The sequence below is a fragment of the Bactrocera dorsalis genome, chromosome 1, assembly GCF_023373825.1.
Source record: "Bactrocera dorsalis isolate Fly_Bdor chromosome 1, ASM2337382v1, whole genome shotgun sequence".
Classification (NCBI taxonomy): Eukaryota; Metazoa; Arthropoda; class Insecta; order Diptera; family Tephritidae; genus Bactrocera; species Bactrocera dorsalis.
The window spans coordinates 24,660,430-24,688,363 of record NC_064303.1 but is presented as its reverse complement, the minus strand read 5'-3'; the positions used below and the strand labels follow the sequence as shown (position 1 = coordinate 24,688,363).

At 32.0% G+C, this 27,934-nt stretch overlaps 1 protein-coding gene across 2 annotated transcripts; it reads left to right on the top strand.

The window, feature by feature from the left end:
- The first annotated feature begins 6 nt into the window (after positions 1-6).
- LOC105222247 (carbonic anhydrase) lies at positions 7-27,934 on the top strand. Of its 2 annotated transcripts, none has more exons than XM_049448952.1 (5): positions 7-162; positions 476-555; positions 25,322-25,480; positions 27,019-27,275; positions 27,345-27,934. In XM_049448952.1, exons 2-5 carry the CDS (start codon positions 519-521, stop codon positions 27,708-27,710), a joined length of 819 nt encoding a protein of 272 aa, XP_049304909.1. In that variant the 5' UTR covers positions 7-162; positions 476-518; the 3' UTR covers positions 27,711-27,934. The 2 variants fall into 2 exon arrangements, with proteins under 2 accessions (XP_049304909.1, XP_049304911.1); XM_049448954.1 differs by having other exon boundaries at positions 7-180.

The following is a 27,934-nucleotide window of genomic DNA, read 5'->3' as shown; positions in this document are numbered from 1 at the left end:
GACAACGGCACACAACCCTCAACACTCAGCACAGTCTTCTTTAGGCAGACAAACGTGTGAGACGTCTTAGCAAATTGTGTTCCGTCGCTCAACGAAACGTAAACGCGGCTCTCTACTTCTACTTATACTTTCCATTGATCACACGACGCCACCTAAATACTCGTAAGAGTCTATTAAGCGGTATTAAAGCTAACTGAAATCAAACAATTCAATTCAATTCACTTGTTGCTGCTCTCATATAAACAACATCTCATCCGTTGTGAAAAGAAAAAAAAATATCAAACAACTGCTCCCAGTTTTTGTTTTTTCTCTAAAACGTTTTTATTTTTCGTTTGCCCGGCGTAACTATTTGTACTATTATTGTTATTTATTGCGGTTGATTGCGGTTGTTGATATTGTAGAAGTGATTTGTTTTGTTGTTTTTGCTGAGAAAGTGTCTGTTCCGTACAGAGTACTAATATTTACAACATTTTAGGTAAATCAAATTAAAAAAGTTCCACCCTCGTAACGTCGGAAAAATGAGCTCACATCACTGGGGTTACACCGCTGAAAATGGTAAGTCGAGTTTACATCACAGATCTAGCATATTTATTGGTTTGAAGGTTAAACATTCTCCCAAGGCAAACAATCACAATCTGTCTGTCATAAATAAGAGACTACATATGTGAATGTGTGTACATAGAAAGCGGAAAAAATTAAATCATAACATTTGCTTACACCTTATCTTCTATGTCGCGCTTTGTCGCGTGCGATTGTGCAAAGTGATTATTTGTTCGCCTGATAGGCGCTCACACACAGTGGTAGTCGACAGGCGGACAGTTGACGCATAATGCATGCTGCATTGCTGGCGATTTCACTTCTATGGCATTAAATGCCGATCGGTTGCATAAACACGACTTTGGGCGCACATTAGCTTGTTTCATGTGGTTAAATGTTTGCTGTAAATATGTATTATGCATGCACAAAACATATTTCCATACATATGTACATATATGGCACACTCATGTACATTAGGCATGCGCTTTTAATTAACGAATAAAAGAATTTATAGGAGAAAAAATTTCATTACAAATATGTAGTTCCAAGTAAATAACTCACGATAGTTGGGCTTAAAAATCGATTAAAATACATATTTATTTTTAATATGAATTTAATTTCGTGAATACATATATCTTGTCAAATAAAAGAGTTCTGCCTACAAGAACTTGATTTGAATCGTTCATTTATTATGTCAGCTATACGCCATATCGATATGATATCTGTGAGCGATTTCGCCAAACGAGCAGCTACTTTGAAAGAAAAGAATGTGCAAAATATCGGGTCGATTGAGCTCATCACGCTGATCCTTTATGTATTTCCTAGGGTCTCTGACGTTTTCTTCTGGGTGTTACAAACTTTTTGGCAATTTTAATACACCCTGTTCAGGATTTAAATATAAAATAATAAAAAAAGTATGAAATTCACAAACACAGAAATATGTATGTACATACATATGTACATATATTCGGTAATAATACAATTTTTATTGCATTAAATATTTCTAAAAGGAAAACCATGCTTGGTATGTTAATGTTTAATTGCTTGGGTTGTGTGTGAAGCAAAATTTCAGAATTTTCAAAAGAATTCTAAGCAATACTTGATGAAATGATGGGAATCCTTGAGTTCATTAAAATAATACAGTTATGTAATGTAATTACTTATTAACCCGTATAAGTCGGTATTGTGTAACTTGATATGATTTCTTGTAGCAGGAAATAATATAAATAATAAATATTTCTATTTAAAAAATTCATAAAAATGTTTAATTTATTTTTTTAATTGCTTTTAAACGGGGTTTCCATAAAAAGTTTTAGCTTTATAAAGTTTAATTTTTATGTAAGAGAAAATTATACTTTTCTTGAAATGTTTGTTTTTTTTCAACGTTTTCGGTTGGTCATATATGTATGTACACATACATGAATATTTTTTCAGTTTTTAATTTATTGTATTTCTACAATCATACTCTAATATTTATTAGAATTTTTAATATCGAAAAACATGGAAGATTTTTAATGATGATCGTTTTTGCTAAATTATTAGCGATAAAAAATCCAATATGACCATCATATTTTTTCTGAAATATTTTATGGCGCACAATATATTAAAAAAATATGTTCCAATTAAACCTCATTACATAGATCATATTGAATTATGTTAAAATAACAAAAATTGAATCAGCTTCAATGTCTTGAAATTTTTTAAAATTATTAACTAACAAAAATTAACTTATTTAAAGATAAGCATTTAATACAAAATTCAAATATTATCTTGGTAGTTCCTGAAAAACGATATATTGGCCATTCATGTTGAAATATGTATGTACAAAAATATATATTCATATATATTATACATGTACATATGTATATAGCTCTGCAAAGATCACAAGCAGAAAAATCCCTAAACAATAATCAAAAAATGCCATAGTTTCATTTAGTGCTTTCATTTCTAATTCTATGTGCTAATTTTCTGCTTCGATCAAAAATCGTCCCCTCCTAATATAAAGCCATAGATGTACGCATACTTAAGTCCAGACGTGAAAGTACTTATGCATCTCGTGACTAAACGTGCAGTCGACAACAATTACAACCTTTGCTGTTTCTATTGAACTTTAGAATAAATCTAAATGATTTTTTACAGGTGTTATATAATACGTTAAGGAAACAATTATACTTGTTATTAAATACACAATACAGAGAAACAATTATATCTTAATATTATTGAGAAAGTTGGTTTAGATTTGAACAGCTTGAAATGAGAGAGATTTTTTTAATTTTTTCGATAATATTTGCAGTGAAAAACATATTGGATGAAACTTATTGAAAGAAGGGAATATAACAAAATTTATAGAAAAATAATTTCCGGGCGATTGGCGATCTTTGATCGGGCAGTGACAGGGAAGTGGGTATAATAGATTTTTTTGAGGTAAAACAATGGTTTATCTCGATTTCCAAAAAAGCCTAAGTCCTGTAAAAAAAAAAAATAGTGGGTAACAAAAAGATTTAAAATTTCTATGCTTTTTTCATATAATCTCAAAATTTATGTGAAAAATCGATTTTTTGGTTTTTACTTTTTACAAAAAACTGTTTTCTTCACCAAGTAAATCCAAAAAATTAAACTGTCTTTGAGACATAACAGTGAATTGCACCAATTCTTGTTAAAAAAAAACGCTTTTTGTTGTAGATTCAAATTTATTTTAGGTTGAGTAACTTTATTTAATCTAATACAATTTTATTTTATTAAAATAAATGCTACTATTTCTTAGTTCATAATAAAATTTATTTAAATTAATATTAAAAAAATTAATTATTAACTTTTTTTGTACAATTTTGAACAATATTTTTTAAGAAATAATTTATATATATACATATGTACCCATTTTCTCTAACTTAAAAGCAAAAACAATGTAAATATATATTTAAATTAAACAAACTTAAAGTATTTTTTCATTTCCTTTGTGTGAGTCAGCTGCTTGCGTAAATTAAACTTTAAGGCGTTATGGCTTAATTATCTATTTTTTGAGATTTAGATTGCTCAAAAATGCCTTTACCTATAATCCACGAAAAGAAAGAGCTTTTTTTCAAAACCACTGACTCATAGGAGTTGTCTAGCTTATTTGCTTACCAGCACTTTCTTTATAAAAAAAACAGAAAAAATTACTGCTATTCTTTATTTAAATTGGACTTACAATTATTCCAAAAAAGCTGCTAATTAATTTATTTACACTTACACATTTATGTGCACATTCGAATATGCATGAGTTTTGCACAATAATACAATTGATAAGAGTGGTTTGATAGTATTATGTCTGGAATTTTCCTTCGGCATTAAAATTGAACACTTAATAACTAGATAATTGAAGAAAAGAGTAAAAATATAAAATAAAAATTCATACAAATGAGTAATAGAAAGGCTTAAAATAACACGAACAAATGTATTATACTCGTATGTACTTACATATGTAAGAAATATTCGACAACTCCAAGGGTTCACCAGGTTATAATTAGACATAAGCACTATAAATATACTTAAATATAAGTATTTATATAAATTTTTAGACAGTTATCCTTCAAATTCATAACGAAGAGTTACAACTTAACCTCAATAATTATGTTCCATTAGTTTGTTGCTACATATCTACATACCTGGGGTGCATGTTTTTTGCAACATATAAAAATTTAAAATACAATACTTCAAAATATTAAAATTTGTTTTTTTCATCTTATATTCCTTAAAAAAATTGAAAAATTCCATAGCAAAACAGCTTAACTCGACTTTCATTTATTTTTATAACCTCTGCTCAAAAAATAATATTTTTTAAAGAAATTTAAAAAATAACTAGACAAACATCTCACTTAAGGAAAAGTCTGTCTAAGCATTGATTTAAATTATTTAATTTGTGTATGTATTATATTATTAGGAATCAATTTGAACGCACTTAAAGGGAAACCTGCTAAAGTCCAATCATTTGTTTTGACAATAGTTCATAATTTTATTTTATATGATTGACATTTTCAGCAACAATAACTCAAAATTGTTTAAACAGACAAACCAATTCAAAATTTTCCATTTTATTGCAAATATAATTATAGGTAATTTATTTTTTTTGCAAAATTCATTATCTCTATTGCTTTTGGGTCAAAGTTGCAAGAAATGTCTAGTCAAAATTAAAGATGGATCAAAGTATACATACATATGTACATACCTAAATATGTGTTTGTCTAATTGCTTCGCAATAAGGACAATTCAATAACTGATTAAATATTTTAATGACTCATTTCGACTGGTGGAATTCTACCAAATTCTAAAATCTTTTTGCTGATTAATGCACGTCTTGGCTTATAAGCTAACATTTTTAGATTTTTAAGGATTGAAATAAATACATAAGTATATATGTATGTATATACTATAAGAGTTGAAAAATCATGCAAATTCTATGTGTTACTTAAATGTAGAGTGAAATACACACGTTTATATTTTCTTGACTTACACAACTAAGACCACTTTCGCTCTTAATAATGTCTCATGTCTTCGTCTCCTACTCTATAAGAAAAAATTTTAACTCTTAAATAAAAGATAACAAAATGTACTAGAGAACTAGACTTACCTATACTAAGTAACTAAGGGTTTTTACACCAGCACTCTCCCATACCCCATATACATAGGCAAAATGTATCATAGCCACTTTCTGTACGCATTTACATACGTGCCGTCGTAGAGTTTTCCATTTTTGTAAAAAAAAATCATTTGAAAACACCACCATACCATAATATAAAAAGCTTTTTTCGATTCACCAGTATTTAATCTGATTTTAGTGGCTAGTTTAAGTTAGATAAATATGCTGATTCTCGTGAGGCCACGAACAATCTCACGCCAGTCCGTTGTGATGTTCAGAACTCATAGGTATGGATCAAAAAGACCATCGAATATCGACGAAACGGCTAGAGTCTGCCACAATTTTATTGAGGCGGCTAATATCAACTCCAGTCAATTCGACGGATTTGTAGAAAGTATAGCAACCGAGATGCTTCAACCTTAGTTTGATAAGATGTTGGTGAATTTTTCCATTTCATCTTTTTCCAAGTTGCGTATTCCATAATCTTTAATCTCACCGCGTGATTGCTAATGGGTCAGTGTCCAGTTAGGACATCTCTCACTGCGGCGATGTGAATCTTACTAAGAGATCCAGAAGGTTTTCGCAACTCCACAAGTGGCGGCTGCTGACCAACACGGGAGATCCATATATCTAGCCCCTAATGCACGAAGACAAGGGAACCCTTGCTCGTCCCCATCCTCATGGAATAAGAGTATGCGTGCCCTATTAAGCAAGCTCATCGGCTTTACAATTTTTGGCTATTCTACTGTGAGCAGGTATCCAGACAGTTTTAGTGACTAAAAAGCAGTATTATTATCGAAGATACATATGTGGGAATGGAACCTGTGGTCAAAGGTCCACACCTAGCTGATTTGTGTTGCATCTCTGTAAAAACTGTATTCATTCAGTAGATTTGAGTTGTTGAAGTGAATGAGGGCAGACAGTGGCATCAACAGCTACTTGACAAAAATAATGATATACATATATACATATAAGTATATACTTATAAGTTTAAAATATTCAAGTATAAATTGAATTAAAATTAATTGTTTAAGTAAAATTTTAAAATTTATTATACTACATATGTATATACATATATACATATATACATATATACATATACATTTTTAAATATTTTTTAATATTTTGAAACTATTTCGAACTTCTTAAGCATTTGAGGAACTCCACATCTAATAAATTCGCTCTAATGGCATCTCGTGCTTCAATTCGAGACCTTTATGCCCAAAATAAATTTTTTCCAGACAACACACCCATTTTGAATGTCAATATACACAAACAACTTTATCAAGAACATTTCGATCATTGTATAAAATATAGGCATAAATACGTAAATACATATGTAAATACATACCATTACTATAAGTATATGAAAGTAGAAAGCAAGGGCAAGAACAAATTCCTGTTACATACAAAATTATATACCATAAATGGAATTTTTTTTTATTACAGTTATAAAATTGAAGGCTCGCGAAAGTATGAATTAGAGAGTGCAATATTAATTGAGCAATGACATCTAACTGTAAATGTTAATGTAATTAACACAGCTGATTATTGAAACAAATAATAATAATAACAATATTTATTATATTTGTTTGTTTGTTGTTGATTACTACTGATTAAGAAATGAATGATGAATGTCTCAAGGTAGATATTGGCCTATGCTTACAATGGAGAAAAGGAAATAAATATATTATTCTAAATTACATTAGTGATAGCGCAAAATAAATGCCTAACGTAGGTATGACAGGGTCTTTATGTGTTTTAGATATAAATTGGTTTACTGAATCGCGTTGATAACTGCTAAAGTCAATACATCAAAATGTCGTCTTAAAGATTTTCGGAACTAATACCTGATAAAAAAAAGTGTACTATGGTATTCTTGATAAATGGCTTGGTGTGGTGTGAAATTGCACACTGCACTTCGAATAAAAATTTTTGAAAGGTATTATAATAGATTTATTATTTTGTGCGACGCGCAAGTCTGATCGATTGATATTAGGTTTTGCGAAATAGACATGATAGGCGTAGGGAAATCACCTGATTGAAAAGCGCTATTTCTTTTTTCTATTTAAACGCTATATGTACTTTACACCCCTGGTCATCTATCCTTTTGTTTCATAACATATTTTTGGAGATAATACAACATTTTCAAGGTTAGATATTTACGTGACACCGAAAAAATTAATTTCGAATTAATTACTTTCAGTAAGCAATTATTAAATGTCCCATAGATATCGACATATGAAACCATAGCTATAATTGTGATTCATAGATAGCACCACACACTTATTTAAATCGAAGCAATTAGCCTATTATTAATTTTGTTTTAAAGTGTCTCTTCAGACTTATCAAATTTCCTGTCAAAGCTGAACCATATGATCACTGAGTGTGAGTCAATTTGCTAATGTTAACATTGTGGCAAATTCATTAATTGAAAGTTATCTGCATATCAATTTTAATTTTAAAAAGTGAAATAATTGCTAATGATTAAATATTAAAAGAACACAAAGAAAACATTAAAATAAATTTCAATTATATAGTTATCGTGATCAGAATGAGCGTTACGATTGTTAACGCACTCGAAACTTCGGCGCGTGTTTGATTTTTCGACGCAACTTAACGGACTCATCATAAACTAAATATAGACCAGGGAGTTTCAGGTTGCTTAAAGCTTAACATGTCGATAAAGCAAAGTGATATTATCAAATGAAGACAGATTATCAGGCGATTATATCACTTTAATGTGGTATTCACAGCTAGTCTTACATTAATTGAATTCACCTGGATATATACATATGTATGTAATGTTTTCATTTACCACATTTCTGACCAGAGTATAGAACTGCACCAAATTAGGTTTGCACCGCGAATATTCCAGACATTTGCAGTAATATAAATCCTTTGAAAAATATTGTACTAAACGGCTTTCAAAACTTTGGAAACCATGTTATCCTTTTCATAGGTCTAACACATTGACAGTGAGCACCATAGCCTAGCGAGTAGGTAGCTTTCAATTTTCCGTTAAAATGACGGTGACATCTAAATTTCTTCTTCTTTACTGGCGTAGAAACCGCTTCCGCGATTATAGTCGAATTAACAACATCGCGCCAGTCGATTCTTCTTTTCGCAAGGTGGCGCCAATTCGAGACACCAAGTGCAACCATGTCCTTCTCCACCTATTTTCTCCAACGGAGTGGAGATCTTCCTCTTCCTCTGCTTCCCCCGGCGGGTACTGCATCGAATACTTTCAGAGCTGGAGTGTTTTCGACCAATAGGACGACATGACCCAGCCAGCGTAGTCGCCGTCTTTTAATTCGCTGGACTATGCCAATGTCGTCGTATATCTCATACAGTTCATGGCCAACGCGCAAAGGGCCATAAATCTTCCGCAAAACTCGTACCGTCGACTCATCAGATGTTGTCATCATCCATCCCTTTGCACCATATAGCAGGACGGGAATAATGAGTGACTTATAGAGTTTTGTTTTTGTTCGTCGAGAGAGGACTTTACTTCTTAATTGCCTACTGAGTAGGTAGCACTTGTTGGCAAGAGATATTTGTTGTTGGGTTTCGAAGCTGACGTTATTGTTGGTGTTGATTCTGGTTTCAAGCTAGACGAAGTTATCTACAACTTCGAAGTTATGACTGTCAACAGTGACGTGGGAGCCTAGTCGCGAGTGCGACGACTGTTTGTTTGATGACAGGAGATATTTCGTCTTGCCCTCGTTCACCACCAGACCCATTTGCTTCGCTGTCTTATCCATTCTGGAGAAAGCAGAACTAACGGCGCGGTTGTTAAGGCCAATGATGCCAGCAGTAGGTAGAAGAAGTCACACGAAAGGGAGCCACCTTGTCTGAAACCTCGTTTGGTATCAAATGACGTGGAGAGCTCTTTCCCGATCATGACGGAGCTTTTGGTGTTGCTCAACGTCGTGGATACCAAATTCAGACATCGCAGGATAAAGACAGCTCTTTTTCGTGCTGTCAAAGGCAGCTTTGAAATCGACGAAGAGGTGGTGAGTGTCGATTCTTTTCACACGGGTCTTTTTCAAGATTTGGCGCATGGTGAATATCTGGTCAGTTGTTGATTTGCCAGGTCTAAAGCCCCTCTGATAAGGTCCAATCATATTGTTGACGGTGGACTTTAATATTTCACACAATACGCTCGATAGAACCTTATACGTGATGTTAAGCAGGCTTATCCCACGGTAGTTGGCGCAGATTGTGGGTCTCGCTTTTTGTGGATTGGTCTGATCACACTTAAATCCCAATTGTTGAGCATGCCTTCGTACGACCATATTCTATAAAGAAGCCGATGCATGCTCCTTATCAATTCTTCGCCGCCATGTAAACTATATTTATTATTCGAATCCCTCCACGCTTCTATCAGATTATTGGCGGATCTTTTTCTGTTGGTTACCTCAATATCGATAAAAACAAAGAAGAACTAAGACTTCTAAAATAATCTATTTCTAAAATAATTGTTGGCGCTAAAAGTTTTAAGTGTCCGAATATCCAATGAATTTTATGAGAACTTTCTTCTAACGCCATACCTATGCATCCATAGCACTTAGGCTGCTTATACTATATCAACATCGGCCTTCATTTTTTAGGCAAAAAAGCTTTCCAATATCGTTTCTTCAGCCGTTTGGTGGCGACTAATGTATCCACTAATTTAACTCTTCGTATAGTGAATGTATCAGTAAACTGAGGTACTGCAAAGTACATAAGTATTCTTTTACTTTTTTTATTTTTTGGTGCTAAATATTATATGAAGTTAATTAACTTTTAATTTCCTTTATGCGTATTTTATATTTTCCCAATGGCTCTTTCTCATTTTTTATGAGCGCCCGACGAAACCAATTCCTATATATGTATGTATGTCTAACTTTAAGAGCATTGAAGGCGTATGTGTTAATTAATAAATAATATTTATTGTACTGTGTTCCTATCTATATCTCTGACGTCATGTTGGAATTATCCCAATTCTTATTTTATAGAGAATTATTATTTTTATCCGATACATGTGAAAATATCGGTTTATGACGCCGAAATCGAAAAAACCACGTCAAAGTTAGTCAATAATCAAGGTGGTGCTCATCGTTTTCTTTGATTGCCAAGTAATGGCTTATCATGAATTCGTTCCACAGGGTCAAAAAACTATACTACATAACCGTTTTGAGGCTGAATTTGTGGACAGAAAATTCATGGATATGTCACCACGAAAATGTGCCGTCACATTTACCATGACTTTGGCTGTAGATTTGTATGAAAATGTTTTTTTTTTTCGTCCTGGTGACCATTTGATCTGGTGATACTAAGGCAATAATTCAATTTCAGTTTGCGAAAAATCAGTTCTCATGGAAATTACATTCAATTATTACGAGAACGTAAACTATAAATATTTTTTATTAACAGTTATTGTTTCGGCCAGCCTTTAGTGACTAATAAACATATTTAAAGTTAGCGAACGCAATTTTATATTTGATTTGAAGATAAATTGACAAATTTGTGCTTAGAAAGCATAGAGAATTTAAGTATTGATTTCTTAGAAGAGAAATCGATGAATCTCCTTGCATAAGTAAATTTCCCAAGATAAAAATTTTAAGCATTGCACTTCTTGTCAGAATAAACATTTTTCTTTAAATACGATATACTCTAAACTAAATTTTGATACACCCTTTAATTTAACCATTCTATTCCCAATTGCATTCAATTGCATATGTTTATGAGAATTGTCTTTATTATGTATATTTTAGTGATTTGACCGATATGTCTTTATTATTTTTGGAAACAATTGTTGCTAAATTTAAAATAATCTAACAATTGAAGCATTTCGATTGCGGCAATTACCAAAAATGAAATAATTTAATTGAACGCAGCCACGAGCCGTCAAACAGAAGCGATTGAGCAACAACTGATTTAAATCAATTATACAAATCTAAATAGTAACGGGCGTACATAGTATAATCAATTAATGTGCATAAACGATAGAATTCAGATTTTAATAAACAGTGTTAATAAATTGTGTCGCGCTATATTTATTATTGAAAATACAATTAAAGTTGAAAATAAAATTAAATGCAAATAAAATGGCTTAAGTTTTTCACAGCGCAGATTCTAAAGTAAATTCTGCTATTTTTTCAAATATAAATGATAAATTATATACAAACAGATGCTTTATTGATCATCATGAATAATTGGTGCGTTATACTTTTTATATTTTTAAAGTAAATTCCGAAAATCATTAAAATTGGTTTAGGTGTGAAAACTGATCTTCAAAGAATCAATCTGCATATGTAAATAAACGTCATAAGCGCTCTGGCAGCTGCGGCTGTTCGTGACGAATATAGTACGATATATGCATAATTGTGCGAAAAAATTAATATTATCCAAAAACAATATGCACATATGCATATATACATATATGTTTTTATATAAATGCATGAAATGCATTCAGCGTTTAATTTAAATTAAACCGAAAATATTTACATACGAATAACGTCATAAGAAGGCATACAGGCGCTGCGCTTAAATGTACAAAATCCGCATATACATCATACTTACATATGCATAAATATATACATATCTACATATATATGAAGAAATGCATACAAGTGTAACCTTTTTAGTGAGTTAAAAGTGATCATCCAAAACAAAATTGAGCATTGCTTTTATGACAAAAACTCCATTGTTTCGTTCTCCTTAAGAAGCACTTCTCCCGCATTTATAGCGTGTATACCATATTTGGATGAGACAAACTTTGGAATATACATTTTCTACATACATACATACATACATACACACATACATACATATATACATACATACATATAATTGCGTAAATAAACGATCAAGTGATTTTTTAAGTAGGCATTCAAAACTTGTTGCGGAATTATTTCAACGATTTTCTCCGTTTGCAGCTGATTACTTTCCAAATATCAAACATGAAGTTCAACGCACACGCTTCTAAAGAAATCAGCAAGCATTTAGCTTATTATGCGCATAATAAATTACCTGGTAGACGTCATAAAACCCGGTAATTTACAGTATTCCGGAAGAAGATAATAAGATAAAATGCATGTAAACCCCATTCAGTTATAGATTTTAAATTATACCATAAATTATTATCTTTTTTTAATAAATTAATTGTTTCAAAATGTTTAATTCAAATTGGCTGCATGGCAGACGAAAAAAATAAGAGGCTGCACCGACAATACCCTTCATAGGTGCATTTATCATAGCATAAAAGAAAATAAAAAGAAATTAATTTATATTTTGATCAGTTAGTTTGTATGACAGCTATATGCTATAGGATCCGATATCGGCGATGTCGACAAATAAGCTACTTCTTGGAGTTAAACAGGACGGGTGTAAAATTTCAAATCGGTATTCCAAAAAAACTGAGGGCCTAATTGGGTTGGGTGGGCCACATAAAATTTTAAATTTCGAAGATAGGGCGTAAAAGATTGAGCGTAGCGTTTGCTGTATGGCACGTAGCGCCGTCCTGCTGGAACCAAATGTTGTCCAATTCTTCCTTTTCAATTTGCCTGAAGAAAAATTTGGTAAACATTGTGCGATATCGCTCACCATTCGTAACCATTTCATTTTCGTAGAAAAATGGGCCGATGATTCCACCAGACCAAAATTCGCACCATACAGTGATTCGTGCTGGGTTCATTGGCTTCTCGACGATTACGTGCGGGTTTTCTGTGCCCCAAATGCGACAATTCTGCTTGTTAACGTAACCATAGAGGTGGAAATGAGTCTCTCCCGAAAAGATGATTTTTCGGTAAAATTGAGCATCCTCGGTCAAACGATCTTCTGCCCAATCTGCGAACTGTAGAATAGTGAATAGCGACCCATTTCGTAAATTTTAGACTTTTTACTGAATATCTGTCACTTTCCGAATGGTATTTGACGTTTCCAATGTCGAAATATAGATAATTCAAATTTAAAACGTTAGATGGCCCACCCGTTATATACAGACGATTAGACATGGCTAAATCAACCCAGCTCGTCACGCTGATCATATATGTAGATCTGCTTTATAGGGTCTCCGGCGTTTCCTTCTTGGTATTACAAACTTCATGGCAATTTTAATATACATACCCTATACTATTTAGGGTATATAAATAAAACTGCCTTTGCCGTTGTTTCACCGTGAGATGTCTCAGTTTCAAAGAGTCACTGAAAACCGGCTTTTTGCAAAGCAAAATTTCTTTTGTAATTTTCAGCGAAAGAACTGTACATTTCTCAAGAATGCAGTGCGAAAGAGGAAGAGAAGAATGCACATGCAAATACTTACATATATTTATATATGTATATGTATATAAGTACATACATATGTATGTATATATTTGGTCATAATTTTTTATACGCACTTTTACTCGCCGAAATTCGCAGAAAACCGATTTCAATGCGACGAATATCGTTTGAGACCAAATTGCAGCCAGGTTGTTGGCGCAAAGTTTTGGACTGTATGGAATTGCAAAAAGCATGTTTGTTTTTATGTTGATCTTACCGATATGTTTATAATGCTTCTCGACTTTCTTTCCATTTTGTTTTCTGCAAACAAGTTTTCGACCGGCTGCGAATGAGTGCTGGATCTTGTAAGAAGCCATAAATGCATTAAAGTTTTTAATATTGCCTGATGAACACTATAGAATTCTACTTATTATACATATATGTATATTTATACCCTGAACAGGGTATATTAAGTTTGTCACGATGTCTGTAACACCCAGAAGGAAGGGTCGGAGACCCTATAAAGTATATATGTAGTGTCCGTCTGTCTGTCCGTCAGTCCGTCTGTCTGTATATATACGAACTAGTCCCTCAGTTTTTAAGATATCCTTTTGAAATTTTGCAAACGTCATTTTCTCTTCAAGAAGCTGCTCATTTGTCGGAACGGCCGATATCGGACCACTATAACATATAGCTGCCATATAAACTGAACGATCGGAATCAAGTTCTTATATGGAAAACTTTCACATTTGACAATGTATCTTCACCAAATTTTGTGAAGATTATTTTCTAGGGCAAAAATGTAATCTCCGAGAAAATTGTTCAGATCGGTTAACTATAGCATATAGCTTCCATACAAACTGAGCGATCGGAGTCAAGGGCTTGTATGGAAAACTTTCGTATTTAACGTGCTATCTTCACGAAATTTGGCATAGATTAGTCCTTAAGGCAACAATATAATCTCCGAGAAAATTGTTCAGATCGGTTAACTATAGCATATAGCTGTCATACAAACTGAGCGATCGGAATCAAGTTCTTGTATGGAAAACTTTCACATTTGACGAGGTATATTCACGAAATTTGGTATAGACTATTTTTTAAGCCAACAATGTAATCTCCGAAGAAATTGTTCAGATCGGATTGCTATAGCATATAGCTGCCATACAAACTGAACACATAGTTACTAACAGAAATGCACCTGTGAAGGGTATTTAGCTTCGGTGCAACCGAAGTTAACGTTTTTTCTTGTTTTTTTATTTTTTTGTTCGATTTTTATTCAAAAGATTCTTGAAATGGAACACTCTAACAAAGGATACCGGTGTTTTATTACATTTATTTATGTACTTAGATATATGTATACCTCTTAGTTTATCAACATTTTTGATTGTGATGATTTTTTATTAGTATTATCAATACTCATAAAGTTTATACATAATTTAGCAAACCATATAGAATATTTGCTTCGAATGGCATTTAGGACCGATAATAGTCATGAAGTCACTTTTTAGTATCAAGATACTTTTCTTTCTAAAAATTTCAATGCTTCAGTTTCTCAACATGTTATGCTATATAATATGTATAAATATACTCTAAAATTTTTTAAATATTTGTTACAGTATTTTTTTTTTCATTCCGGAAATTAGATTCTTTAAGCTGTCACACTAGATACTCCTCTTAAATCGACTTATGTGAAGCTGCGGACCTTGATTCTAAAATAAAATGTGGGCACATCTTCGATATTCTTTTTCGTAATCTTGATATCGTAGAGTTTAGAATAAGTTCCTTACACTATTTCAATATATACCCTAAATGAGTTGACTTAAGCCACCTTAACATGTTACCACATATTTTAAATCGAAAACTTTTCAATGGACTCATACATACAAGTATGTATACCTAAATACATATATAGGTAGGTAAATGTATTTAAGTCTAAGCTTAGTACAATTGAATAATAGGATATTTATTCAATATTGAGTATCTACTCAATGCACCCGAGTATATTAGCAGTCATTGGCATTTGTACTGGAAAAGGCAACAAAACAGCTAAGCAATTGTTTAAGAACACAAATTCTGCTTAAACAGGTGAAAATGAAAATGTTTATTGATAAAATGCAAATATTTCAAGCACTAAAAACAAATTTGTGGACTATTGTTTAAAAAAGCTATTCGTAGATACATACATATACAAATATTTTACATAATGACTTACATTTTTGCATGTCTAAGTAAGTTCCATTGTACTCATAGCGTGTTGTTTTCCACATTCATCTATTATTTGCTTTTTGTCATTGTTGCCTATATGGTGAAAATAAGTTCTCACGAAAGTAGAAAAGTAGAAAAATAATTGAACACTTCTATTTACTTCAGTAATTGTTTAAAATAACAAGGAAAGATTGTAATTTCAAACACTTATTCAAAATGACAATTTTAAAATCACCACTCGAGGCGAAGTCAATATTGATAGAATGAACTTAAACGCGCTTTTGAACTGCGGTAGCTAAATTGTCAGTTCCTTGTTACCTTGTAAGAAAGGTTTTTAGTTGGGTCCTTCAAATAGGACTGTGACAAAGAATTTCATATTCAAATGACTTTGATCAGCCTTACATTCTTTGCTCATTATATTTGAAGCAGACTTGAACTATGTGGAACATGAATATGATGATATGAGCATATGGTATGTAAATAAATGATGTTAAAAACCAGAAAGGAAGTGGAGGAAGGCAAGTGCAATACTTGTAAATAAAGAAAAATCTGTGGGAGTTCCGTGGTTTGACAACTGCCGATGTCTACTAACACAAAATTATGGCAATATTTACTTGTAAAAAACAATTAAATGGAATATTTTTATAAAAATTATTTCATACATATATACATACATACATTCATAATTGCACACACAATATTTTTAAAATCCAACATCGTTCAATACTTACGTGAAAGTAAAGTGGTAAAAAATAATGAAATGATTATTGATGATTTTTTACATACATTTCTACAAGTATACATATGTATGTAGCTTACATTATGTCAAATGCAATGACCACGATTGACACTTTTTTTAAGGCTTCATAGTGAAAACAGTTAAACGTAATTGGTCGTTGCAAAATGGCAACAAATGGCATGGCAAATTTATCGATAGGCGCCTTTTGAATAATTTTGTTCGACGAAGTGGAAACGACAACATTCAGTATCATCGAATTTGACATAATGAAAACGGTAGATTAGTCTGTAAATTTATGATCTCAATATAATAAATAGCACATATTTAAAAATATTTCGACAATTCACAAATTTCAATATGTGAAATTGGTAAATTAGGAAATTAGATAACCGACTAAGTGTGACAATCTGAAGACTCAGTTAAACAAGTCTGACTGTATTACATCATGGAAAAGTAAAATAGAATGCTAATTGCTAAGTTGAGATTTAAGCCTCAAATGATAGTAGTCATAACATTAGACAACTCTTTATTTGTCGGTGTCTATTCAATTTCCTTTGATATAACACATTTACTGCATCCATAAATACAAAATTGCATTTCGACATCGGAGCTGTATGTATGCATGTGTGTGTGTGTATGTAAGTACTTGATGCTGTAAGTGCCATACGCGCCGTTATAAATTAGTTAAGTGCACATTGTAAATAATTAGTTAGGAAGTGATGATTAATTTATAAGGTCATAACATTTCTCAGTAAATAACAGTATTTAAAATGCAACGAGCTGCTTATATACAAACATCATATTTATATATGCATATGTCTATATAGTAAATCAGAAGCTTGAATTGCTAATTTTATACGAAAAAAGTAAACTAATTTTAATTAGTCTTCAATCATTCGAAATTTTTTTCAAATTAAAAGCAATAATTTAATTTAAATGAATCAATTGTTAGTTTTGTTTAGTCAACTTTATTGTAGTCGCACGAACTCTATAGCATCAGATAGTTGCGAAAGATCAGCTTCATACATATCTTGAAAAATTTTGCATATATGTACATATGTATGCACATATTCACACCTACAACAACAATTGTTATATAGCTAGCATATCTTTATTGTAGTTTCAAAAAACGCGTGCTAATAGGACGATTTTTTAAATTTATTTACTTACCTTTTGTTTATGTTTTCAACTTCTCTTGTTGCTTGTTTTTCTTTGACATCACATGATAGGGACTGCAGCACGTGATAAAATGTATAACACGTCTTACAAAGCGCACATTTCTATTACAACAACATACGCGATAAAAGTCAAGATTAAACCAAATATTTGTAAACATTGCATACGTAGTTATTTAAGCATTAGGGTGGTCAACTAAAAAAATTTAAAATATATTTGGTTTTATGGCACACATACATATGTATGTATGAAGGATTAATACACTAGGGTGAGCGTAGCCAATTTTTTTGCAAACTTATTTTCTTAGCGTGAATTTTCAAAAATAACATTATTAAATGTATTTGCTTCTTCTAAATATATAAATATTAGGTCATATAAAATATGTTTGTTTACAAAATATTTTATTAATTTTATAACCTGAAATATACTCTACTAAATCCGCCACGAGTTTGCAACAACCAAAAGGAAACTTAAAACTAAACTAATTTTAGATAATTTTAATCTGTACTACAAGCTTTTTTTTAATTGTAGTATTGCTTATGATTATTTTTTTATATGTAAACCATAGTAAAAATGTTAAGAACAAAAGAAAATATTATAGCGCCCACCATATCAAATTTCTGTAAACAAACCTGCCCCCCTAATATTATTCAAATTATTTATGCATGCCTAAATATATGTATATATGAAGACCAAAACCTTTATTCATGATAAAGACAAGGCCGAGTTTTTCTCTTTTTTATAACAAGAATAATTTCTGCTATGAACAATCACAACAAAGTAGTTCTAACCAGATTAGATAATTATGATTGAGCATTAGTACGCGTTTACACGCAAAAAAATACAATTTATTACCTTTAAGACTTGAAGAAAGGTAAAGATTTTCAATGTATGCTCTTTTATTTATGTACAGTGGCAAACCCTATTAAAGAATTACATAAGATTGAAGTGAAATAAAATGTAATTAAAAAAATATATTTAAAATCGTAGTAAAAAATCACCTCCTTATGTATTCTTATTAACTGTAAATGTATCACAGTGTATTGTGTATAAATTATTTTTTATTATTTCTGTTTTTTTTTTGTTGTACACGCGACATTTTTTCAACACTCGTACGTACAATAAATAAAAACCGTCAACTACGCACAGATGGTTGTAGACAGTAATTAAAACAAACATTTGAAGGCGTTGACATTATTGTAAATAAACTCTAATAAATATAAAAATAAGCAAGCGAACTTTTTATCTAGAAGTTTGTTCTTCAAGGTGCGCCCATAAAATACCTATGTACATATGTAAACATAAGTATATTAAGACAAAAAAGCACCCAGAAATTGGAAGTAAATTCCTCAGGTAAATGATATTTCAAAAAAAATTATTTTGCTAAGTTGGTTGGACTATCCTTAATTAATACGCCAAATATAAGCGCGATCTGTCAACCAGTTTGTTTACAGCAGCTACTCAAGTCGGTACACGTCAGTAGTACGTTTTGATTTTTACGATGGATAAAATTATCAAACAAAGATTTTGTCTCAAATTTTATATTTCTAACCGAATTTCGTGTGCAAAATCGTTGCAAATGTTGGAATAGGCCTACGGTGATTCAGTTTTATCAAAAACACAAACCTACGAGTGTTATAAAGACTTCAAAGATGGTCGATAGATCGTTGAAGACATGCCCCGTTCTGGACGGCCGTCTATCACTTCAACTGATGAAGATATTAGTGAATGATGTGGTGCTTTAAAATTGTCAGACCAGCATTAGAGACATGGCAAGAGAGCTGGACATCGCTCGCGAGTCTTCTTGCTCGACAGGTCCTGATAAAGCTGAATTTTTTTTCAAAAAGAGCACGATTGTGGCCGAAATTAAAGCCAAAAACGCAATGGATACCATCGACTAGCCTTCTATTTACCAGATTTGGCGCCGTATTTTTATTTGTTGCACAAACTGAAATTACCGCTCCGAGGAATCCGCTTTTAGTCGATCCAAGAGACAAATCAAAACTCGCTGGAGGAGCTGAAGGCCATCCCAAAAATCGCTTATAAAAAATGTTTAGAGGTCTAGAAAAACTACTTCTGGTGGGGATTACATTGAAGTGATTTTTTTTTAAATATTTTTCAACCCAGCGTCTTTGTCTATAAGAGTTAAGGAATAAAAAGGTATTTTTTAACGAAAGCGGAATAATTTTAGCAAGAGTTGACTTCGAGATAAAAAGTTGTCAATCATTACCGCAAATAAAATTAACGCCGATTTGCGACAGACGATCAGCTGAGCATGTGCAACTGAACAATTATGTATTTGCATTATGACGATAATTATTCACAAATAAGCATAATTTTTGACATATTTCTCGTCGGTTTAAGGCTGTTTACTTATTTAAGATTAAGACGCTGACGGAAATTCGGTGACCAAAAATTCGTTTTTTTTATGAATAAATGTGCATATATACTTATGTATACATACATACATATGTATTTATCTGTTAAAAAGAGCAGAATCGCTTAAGGCGAGTTGAAGTTCAATGAATTTTGGCTATACATTTATTTGCCTTACACCAATATGCCATTTCAGATTTTCTTTGGTTTGTACTTATTTACAAATGCAAAAAAATATATATGGAAATACATATATATACATATGTACATTTGTAATCAAAAAACACTAAAACTGCATATTTATATCTTTTCTCCCTTTTCAAAGCTTTTAAAAACCATACACACAATTTATATTTTATTATAAACGATTTGTAACGAAAGCAGACTTTTTATGTATTAGTTATATTGGAAACTTAAAATGACTTTAAAATTAACATTTAAAAATTCCCTTTTTGCTGTATATTGGTTAATTTTTATCTATAAATTCGATATTAGTTTTTTGGCTCACCCTAGTGTAATATAAGATATGTAATTTAATCAGAGAATTTAAAAAAAACTTCCTTAACTATCAATAAAGTTTATTTTTTCTTTGTAAAAGCTCTGGAGTAACAGCTTAACTCGATTTTGCGAAATTTCAAAGCGAGCATGCAATACGCTGCATTAAGTTAACTAACATACAGTTATATTTATACTCTCGCAACAAAGTTGCTAAAGAGAGTATTATAGTTTTGTTCACATAACGGTTGTTTGTAAGTCCTAAAACTAAAAGAGTCAGATATAGGGTTATATATACCAAAGTGATCAGGGTGACAAGTAGAGTTGAAATCCGGATGTCTGTCTGTCCGTCCGTCCGTCCGTCCGTCCGTCCGTGCAAGCTGTAACTTGAGATATCATGATGAAACTTGGAACACGTATTTCTTGGCTCCATATGAAGGTTAAGTTCGAAGATGGCGGAAACCAAAAACCTATAAATTGTCATAACTAAGCCATAAATAAAGATAATAAAATGAAATTTGGCACAAAGGATCACATTAGGGAGGGGCATATTTGGACGTAATTTTTTTGGAAAAGTGGGCGTGGCCCCGCCCCCTACAAAGTTTTTTGTATATATCTCGGAAACTACTATAGCTATGTCAACCAAACTCTACAGAATCGTTTCCTTCAGGCATCTCCATATACAGTTCAAAAATGGAAGAAATCGGATAATAACCACGCCCACCTCCCATACAAAGGTTATGTTGAAAATCACTAAAAGTGCGTTAACCGACTAACAAAAAACGTCAGAAACACAAAATTTTACGGAAGAAATGGCAGTAGAAATCTGCACCCAGACTTTTTTTAAAAATTGAAAATGGGCGTAGCGTCGCCCACTTATAGACCAAAAACCATATCTCAGGAACTACTTGACCGATTTCAATGAAATTCGGTATATAATATTTCCTTAATACCCTGATGACATGTACGAAATATGGGTGAAATCGGTTCACAACCACGCCTTCTTTCAATATAACGCTATTTTGAATTCCATCTGATGCCTTCTCTTTATAATATACACATTAGGAACAAATGATGATAGCGGAATAAAACTTTACACAAATACGGTATTTGAGCTGAGGTATCCCTTGTGGAAAAATTGTCGTGATCGGACTATAACTTTTCAAGGTCCCTTATATCGAACACGAAGAACTCAGTGCCTAACCTAACCTAACCTAATTTTTCACCGAAAATATCGGTAAATCTCTCAGAATTTAATTCTAATTAATTTTACAACAAAATAAAAAAATATGTAAATGACGGATAATGAAATCTCGATTATCACTTTATCATGCGAGAGTATAAAATGTTCGGTGACACCCGAACTTAGCCCTTCCTTACATGTTTTAGTTTAAAGTACATAAAATATTTAGAAAATAAAATAAAACTTACAAAATATATATGTACATATGTATAGTATAACTTAGGTAACTTATTTACAAAAATTGTGTGTCAAAAGCCGGTAATCAAAGTTTAAAGATTTATCCTCCATAGAGTAATTCGAAGCAATCCAAAAACATACTCTGTATACTGTATAGACCTTCTTTATCCATGCAGAATGCATCTTGAAACTCTCACACCAAAGAAGGTCTCACATTCAAAGTTAAAAAATTTATTCTACCTCAATGACGTAGTTTCCAACGACTCTGATTGGTCGATGCAACTTTAACAGAGCAATAACAAAAACGTAAAAAGTAGTTGCCACATCACGCGTTTAAAAGAAATTAGCAGCACAATAAATAGTAAATGAGTTTAGTAAACTTAGCATCACACGATGCTACGAAGAAATTAAATTCATAAAAAACCACAAAGAAACTGTGCGAAATACTTTAATTAATAGTTAATTGCCCAATCTATATACATACGTCACAACCTGGTGAGTGGATTAACCCTTACGTAAGTGTTAGCTTTGAACTCAATTTAAGGTTCCCTTTACAAATAACAAATTTTCTATACAAAAGCTTGATTCTAATAGCTCAGTTTGTATGACAGCTTTCTGATAGACAAAGTGATCCAATTTGTTTGCAGGTTATAACGTTGCTTTCTGTAATAATACATATGAAATTACGTGAAGATATATTTCTGAACGGAAAAGTTTTCCTTACAAGCACTTCATCTTGATCGATTCCGATAAATGGGAAGCTTATTGAGGAGAAAAGAAAATTTGAGATCGATATCCCAAACACTGTGGGACTAGTTCGCATATACTTATATAGACGGATAGACCGACAGACAGACGGTCATAGCTAAATCGACTAAGCTGTCAAGTTGAAAGGAGAATTTTGTCCATTTCATCTCCTTCAAAGTAAACCCCTCCTGCTGCATTATACTTAGGCCAACGTATTTTTCAGTCATCATAGCACTTGGAAAAATCCTCCGTCGTGATGGCCATCAGAGCCTTCTTCGATTCAGCTTTTATATCCTCAATTGAGTGAAAACGGTGTCCTCGGTGTAGTCATGTGAATTTGCCGAATAGCCAGAAGTTACACGAAGGTAAATCAGGCGAAAGCGGTGGTTGCGGCACGATATTAGTTGAAAATGTGGCGAAATTACTGCGAATAACCAATGCAATATGAGATGGTGCTTTATCGCACTTCTTGATTCAATATATTCAGACATAGTAAAAATCGAAAAATTCACTTTTAGAGCCTCACAAAACGACGCGTATCTCAAATACTAATGAATATTTTGACGTGAAATTTAGCATAGATGTCACTAACAGTACTACCAACTTACAGAAAAAAAATTTACCGATTCGAAAAACATGCGAAGTATAAATTAAAAATTCACCTTTCAATTTGATCACAGCAGTATATATACAAACAAACATCGTGGCAAACTCAATATACCTTATTCAGGAAAAAAAGGGTATATTTCTTTATAGGAAAATTACATTTTTGTTTATTTTTTTTTTGAAAGAATAAAGTTCGTCTCATATTGATTGATTTTTCAAGTTTAACTCTAAAATTCTGTTAGATATAAGGATAACGAGATACACTTCATTGTGATATTGTCAAGCAAAAGTTCAAAATAAACTATCCCTTTGAAATTCCACCAAACAGACAACATAACCTTTTTGGGACTGCCGGCCTTGGAAGTGGATTGAGCTTGTTTATTCTTTTTAGACCATAATCACTTGCGCTTTACACTATTGCACAATCCACTTTCCGTCAGCACATCCTCTCCGTACAGAAGTTCACCTTGCCGAAAATGTTGTGTGATGTATTCGATAGCACAAAAAAATATTTAAAAAAAATGTAAAAAAAAAAAATTTTACAAACAAGCCTTACTCTGTAAGCTTTTTAAGTATATAACGGTAAAGCGCTTAAGTGTGAAGTTGGCTGCGATAAATTCTATTAGATCAGCTGTTGTTATCGAACGAAATTACTTAGTGATTCGCCCAATATTTAGTTTTTATTATAACATAAATAAAGAGCATAGCAAAATTAAATAAATTAATTTTTGGCATAAAATAAATTATTTTTTTTTTTACATTAAATTGTATTTAAATGTGAATATCAGGTCTGCTAGTGAATATAGTACTTAGGGCCGTTTTTTCAATGTCTGGTTAGCAGGCATCTGTCAGTTAAGTTGTGGTTAACTTAACCAAACCTCCTTCTTTCGAAAAAAAAGACATTGTCCTTTGGAGACAATGGCTACTAGTGTCAGACTCCTTACACAAATACGAATTAAAATCCTTTATGGAAAACGTGTTATGCAAATATTAATATTTTCTAGAGCAATTTAGAAAATTAGCAAAAAAGCTTACATTAACAGCGTAAAACTATTTTTCCTACCCTTTCCCTTTACATACAACGATTGACAGCTTTATTATTTTTCAAGAATTCATACCAACATATACATATTTTATTCCTAACATTTTATGGACAAAAAGTACACGTAAGACATGCTAAAAAGATGTGTATATATAAAATATATTTAGCTATCATTCCAAAAATTAACAAATGCATATAATACAAATAATTCAAATTATTTGCGTCATTACAATTATCATTTTCTATTATTATATTTATTGCAGTTGTTATATCTTTGCATGCAATATTTTTTTAACATTATTTCAAGAAAGTTAGGTGTAATAAATTTGGTTTAGGCAGGTCACAAGTAAGACATTTGCCAACCAATAAATTACTCATCTAATAAAAATTAACACATCACATGATTTATTTGCGTCATGTGATCAGCGCACGGTATAACTGGAAATTATATATTATATACTGTCGTAAATTATGATAATTATCAGCAGATGATGTTATTTATGAGTGTGAACTCGCCCTAATTGTTTGATAGTTGCAAATTTGATTGTTTTGTTTTAGTTGTTGTTCTTGACAGCAAATAGGGAGTGGGGTTTTTCATACATATGAATGCATACACTCTTTTCTCATTGGAACATTTTACTTGGAGGTCTCCTGACTTTGACATAGAGTACAGCACATATGTTTGTACTGTTGTCAATCTCACAACATTTTTGAGATAAAATTACAATATTTTGATATAAAATTTTTTTTAATATAAAACTTTTCCATGTGTTATACCTTTAAAAATAACATACCATAATTTTAAAAAGATACATCAAGTAGTTTTATATTATTTACACCCTTCTGAAATGTAATTGGCTCCATCAGGTTATTTTTAAATGCGTTTTTCTCAAAAGTGCATTTTTCGAATTTGTAGTTTGTTTAGAATTAGAATTGAGAGTATTAGAATTTGATGTGCCTTAATTAGAATTATAAAAGTTAGTTTTTATACATTTTTATATTTATAGTATTGTATTTTTTATGAATTTAATGTATCACTTCAATTCCTAATATATTTTATATATGTACGTGTGTAAATATTTACTAATTTGTTTATTGTTATTAATTTACTTACAGGTCCTGCACATTGGGCCAAAGAATTCCCGCAGGCTTCGGGACACAGGCAATCGCCAGTCGATATCACTCCTTCGTCAGCAAAGAAGGGTAGTGAATTAAATGTCGCACCCCTTAAATGGAGTTATGTTCCTGAACATACAGTCAGTCTTACAAATCCAGGTAATTAATAGACGTTAATTTTGTATTGCTCTCTTAACGAAAAATGTACTTATAAAAGAGGGCACAAATACAATAAATTCATTTAAAGAGCGTACGAGTATATGAGAACCTTCTTGAAGTACATATAACCCCATACTATGTTATTTTTATTTCATTATGCCAATATTTGTGTATATGCCATATGTTTTATGATAGTCGTCTGTTCGTTTGGCCACTTTTTAAAATTTGGGGAGTTGAATTCAGCTAATATCGCCGTAGTGTTACTAGTCGAAATTTGTAGCCTATCACAGATATCTATTTCACTTGTAATTAAGTTGATTTGGGTAAAATAAGATACCGGATCCCTATTATAATTACTTGAACACGTACTTGATTTATTCCCTTATTGCACTTTAAATATATGTATATATACCTTAAAATACCACGGCATTAATCAAAGGAATAACAATTTCATAAAATTTGTATTTATGTATACTTGATTTTCATCTAAAATATCTCGGTATGTGGACTTTAAATTCATAAATGCGCAATTATTAGAACCCATTCACATACACCATTCCTAGGTTTGCTTGTCAACTCATACTTTAACAACAAAGCGATGAAAGTAAAGGGTATGTCAAAATGGACGTTTCGCTTTCCGTGCTAGTCGTTAATAAAAATGGCGACTGTAGCTTTGAAAGGCATAAAAAGTTGAGAGTTACCTAACATTTGGCTTAGTTTTGTTGCGTTTCACTTCATACTCCAATAAAAACATCAAACTTTTTTGCCAAAGCAAATATCTGATGCAAAACGAAGCATAAGTTCAATATGTATCAGCCATTAGGTTTCATTTGTGTTCGCGCCTAAGTGTAGGCAACATTTTTTTGCAGTCGTTGTTAGTCGTATGTGGAAGGTATTATGGAATCTGTTTAAAAGAAGAGGAAAATAAGTGAAAAGCTTAATAATTTGAGGAGCTTCTGTGAATCCGCTTCCGTTTTATAAATAATAATTTTGAATTTGTCTTGATTTTCTGCTTTTTTTAATATTTTTTGAAATTTTACAATAAATAAAATGCATTAAAATTAAATTTTAATAAATTAATTAAACTTTTTAATGGAATGAGAAAGAAAAGGGATGCCCGAATTTTGAGCGGCTTTGGCAATTGAAAAAAAAAAACATTTCATATTTTTACTAACCATTTTTTAATCTTTTGTTTATTAATATTTGAAGAGTACACAAAATTAATTAAGTCACTGAATTATGTTCAAGTAGAGGAGGAAACATGTCGTGTTCTCATCGACATGATTAATTCTTCCATAATGGATTCTTGATTTGTACGAATGTACTATGTATGTACAGAAAATGGCGGCTACTCAAAAATAAAGGTCAACTTTTTAACTATTTCTTTAAATTTGTCGAATTTTTTAATAACTTCGGAAATAAAAATTTTTAATAATTAGTTTAATTAAAAGTTATTGAAAATAACAGTTATAATGACTGTTAGTATTGTAAAAAAACACCAATTCATAATAATATAAATTGCTTTGTTTTCTCAAAAGGTTACTGCTGGAGAGTCGATGTTAAGGGTCAGGATTCCCTGCTGACTGGTGGACCATTGGGCACAGATCTCTATAAATTAGAGCAATTCCACAGCCACTGGGGTTGTACCGATGACAAGGGTTCGGAGCACACCGTTGACGGAGTCTCTTACGCCGGTGAATTGCATCTTGTGCACTGGAACACCACCAAATATGAGTCATTCGCCAAGGCTGCAAGTGCACCTGATGGCTTAGCTGTGTTGGGCGTCTTCTTCGAGGTATTTACATCATTGATGCAGTTTGCCTCACAATCTTATTATATTTTATACTTTCTACCTTTACTTCAGGCCAGCGACAATGCTCATCCGGAATTGGAGAAGATCACTAACCTCTTGCCTTTCGTTGTACACAAAGGTGATCGCGTCACTCTACCCGACGCCTGTGATCCTAGCAAACTGTTGCCCACCACCACCTCTTATTGGACCTACGAGGGCTCACTCACCACTCCACCATGCTCCGAATCGGTGATTTGGATTGTTTTCAAAACACCCATTGAAGTGTCGCGCGATCAATTGGATGCTATGCGCAATCTCAATTGTTACGATGTCAAGGACGAGTGTCCATGCAATGAATTGAACGGCAAAGTCATTAACAATTTCCGTCCACCATTGCCTTTGGGTAATCGTGTATTGCGCGAGATCAGTGGACATTAAACCAACACATGCCTACAAACAAATCACATTCAAAATATGAAAGGAAAATTAAAAAAACAAAACAAAATACAAAATTGAAACGCTTTAGTGGGTGCCTTATCACGCTTACATACTCGTACATACATATGTTTAGTAGTATTGTACTTTTTGTTGTTATATAATTAATTCAGCAATATGAAATTGTTGGTAATAAGTAATTTAGTAATTTTCTTTAGATTTGAAAT

What these genes read in the sequence shown, in the direction of transcription:
- LOC105222247 (XM_049448952.1), top strand. Translation starts at nt 519, where the DNA reads ATGAGCTCACATCACTGGGGTTACACCGCTGAAAATG. An exon ending in GGGTTACACCGCTGAAAATG is followed by an intron (nt 556 to 25,321) that starts GTAAGTCGAGTT and finishes ATTTACTTACAG; the next exon opens with GTCCTGCACATTGGGCCAAA. An exon ending in TGTTGGGCGTCTTCTTCGAG is followed by an intron (nt 27,276 to 27,344) that starts GTATTTACATCA and finishes CCTTTACTTCAG; the next exon opens with GCCAGCGACAATGCTCATCC.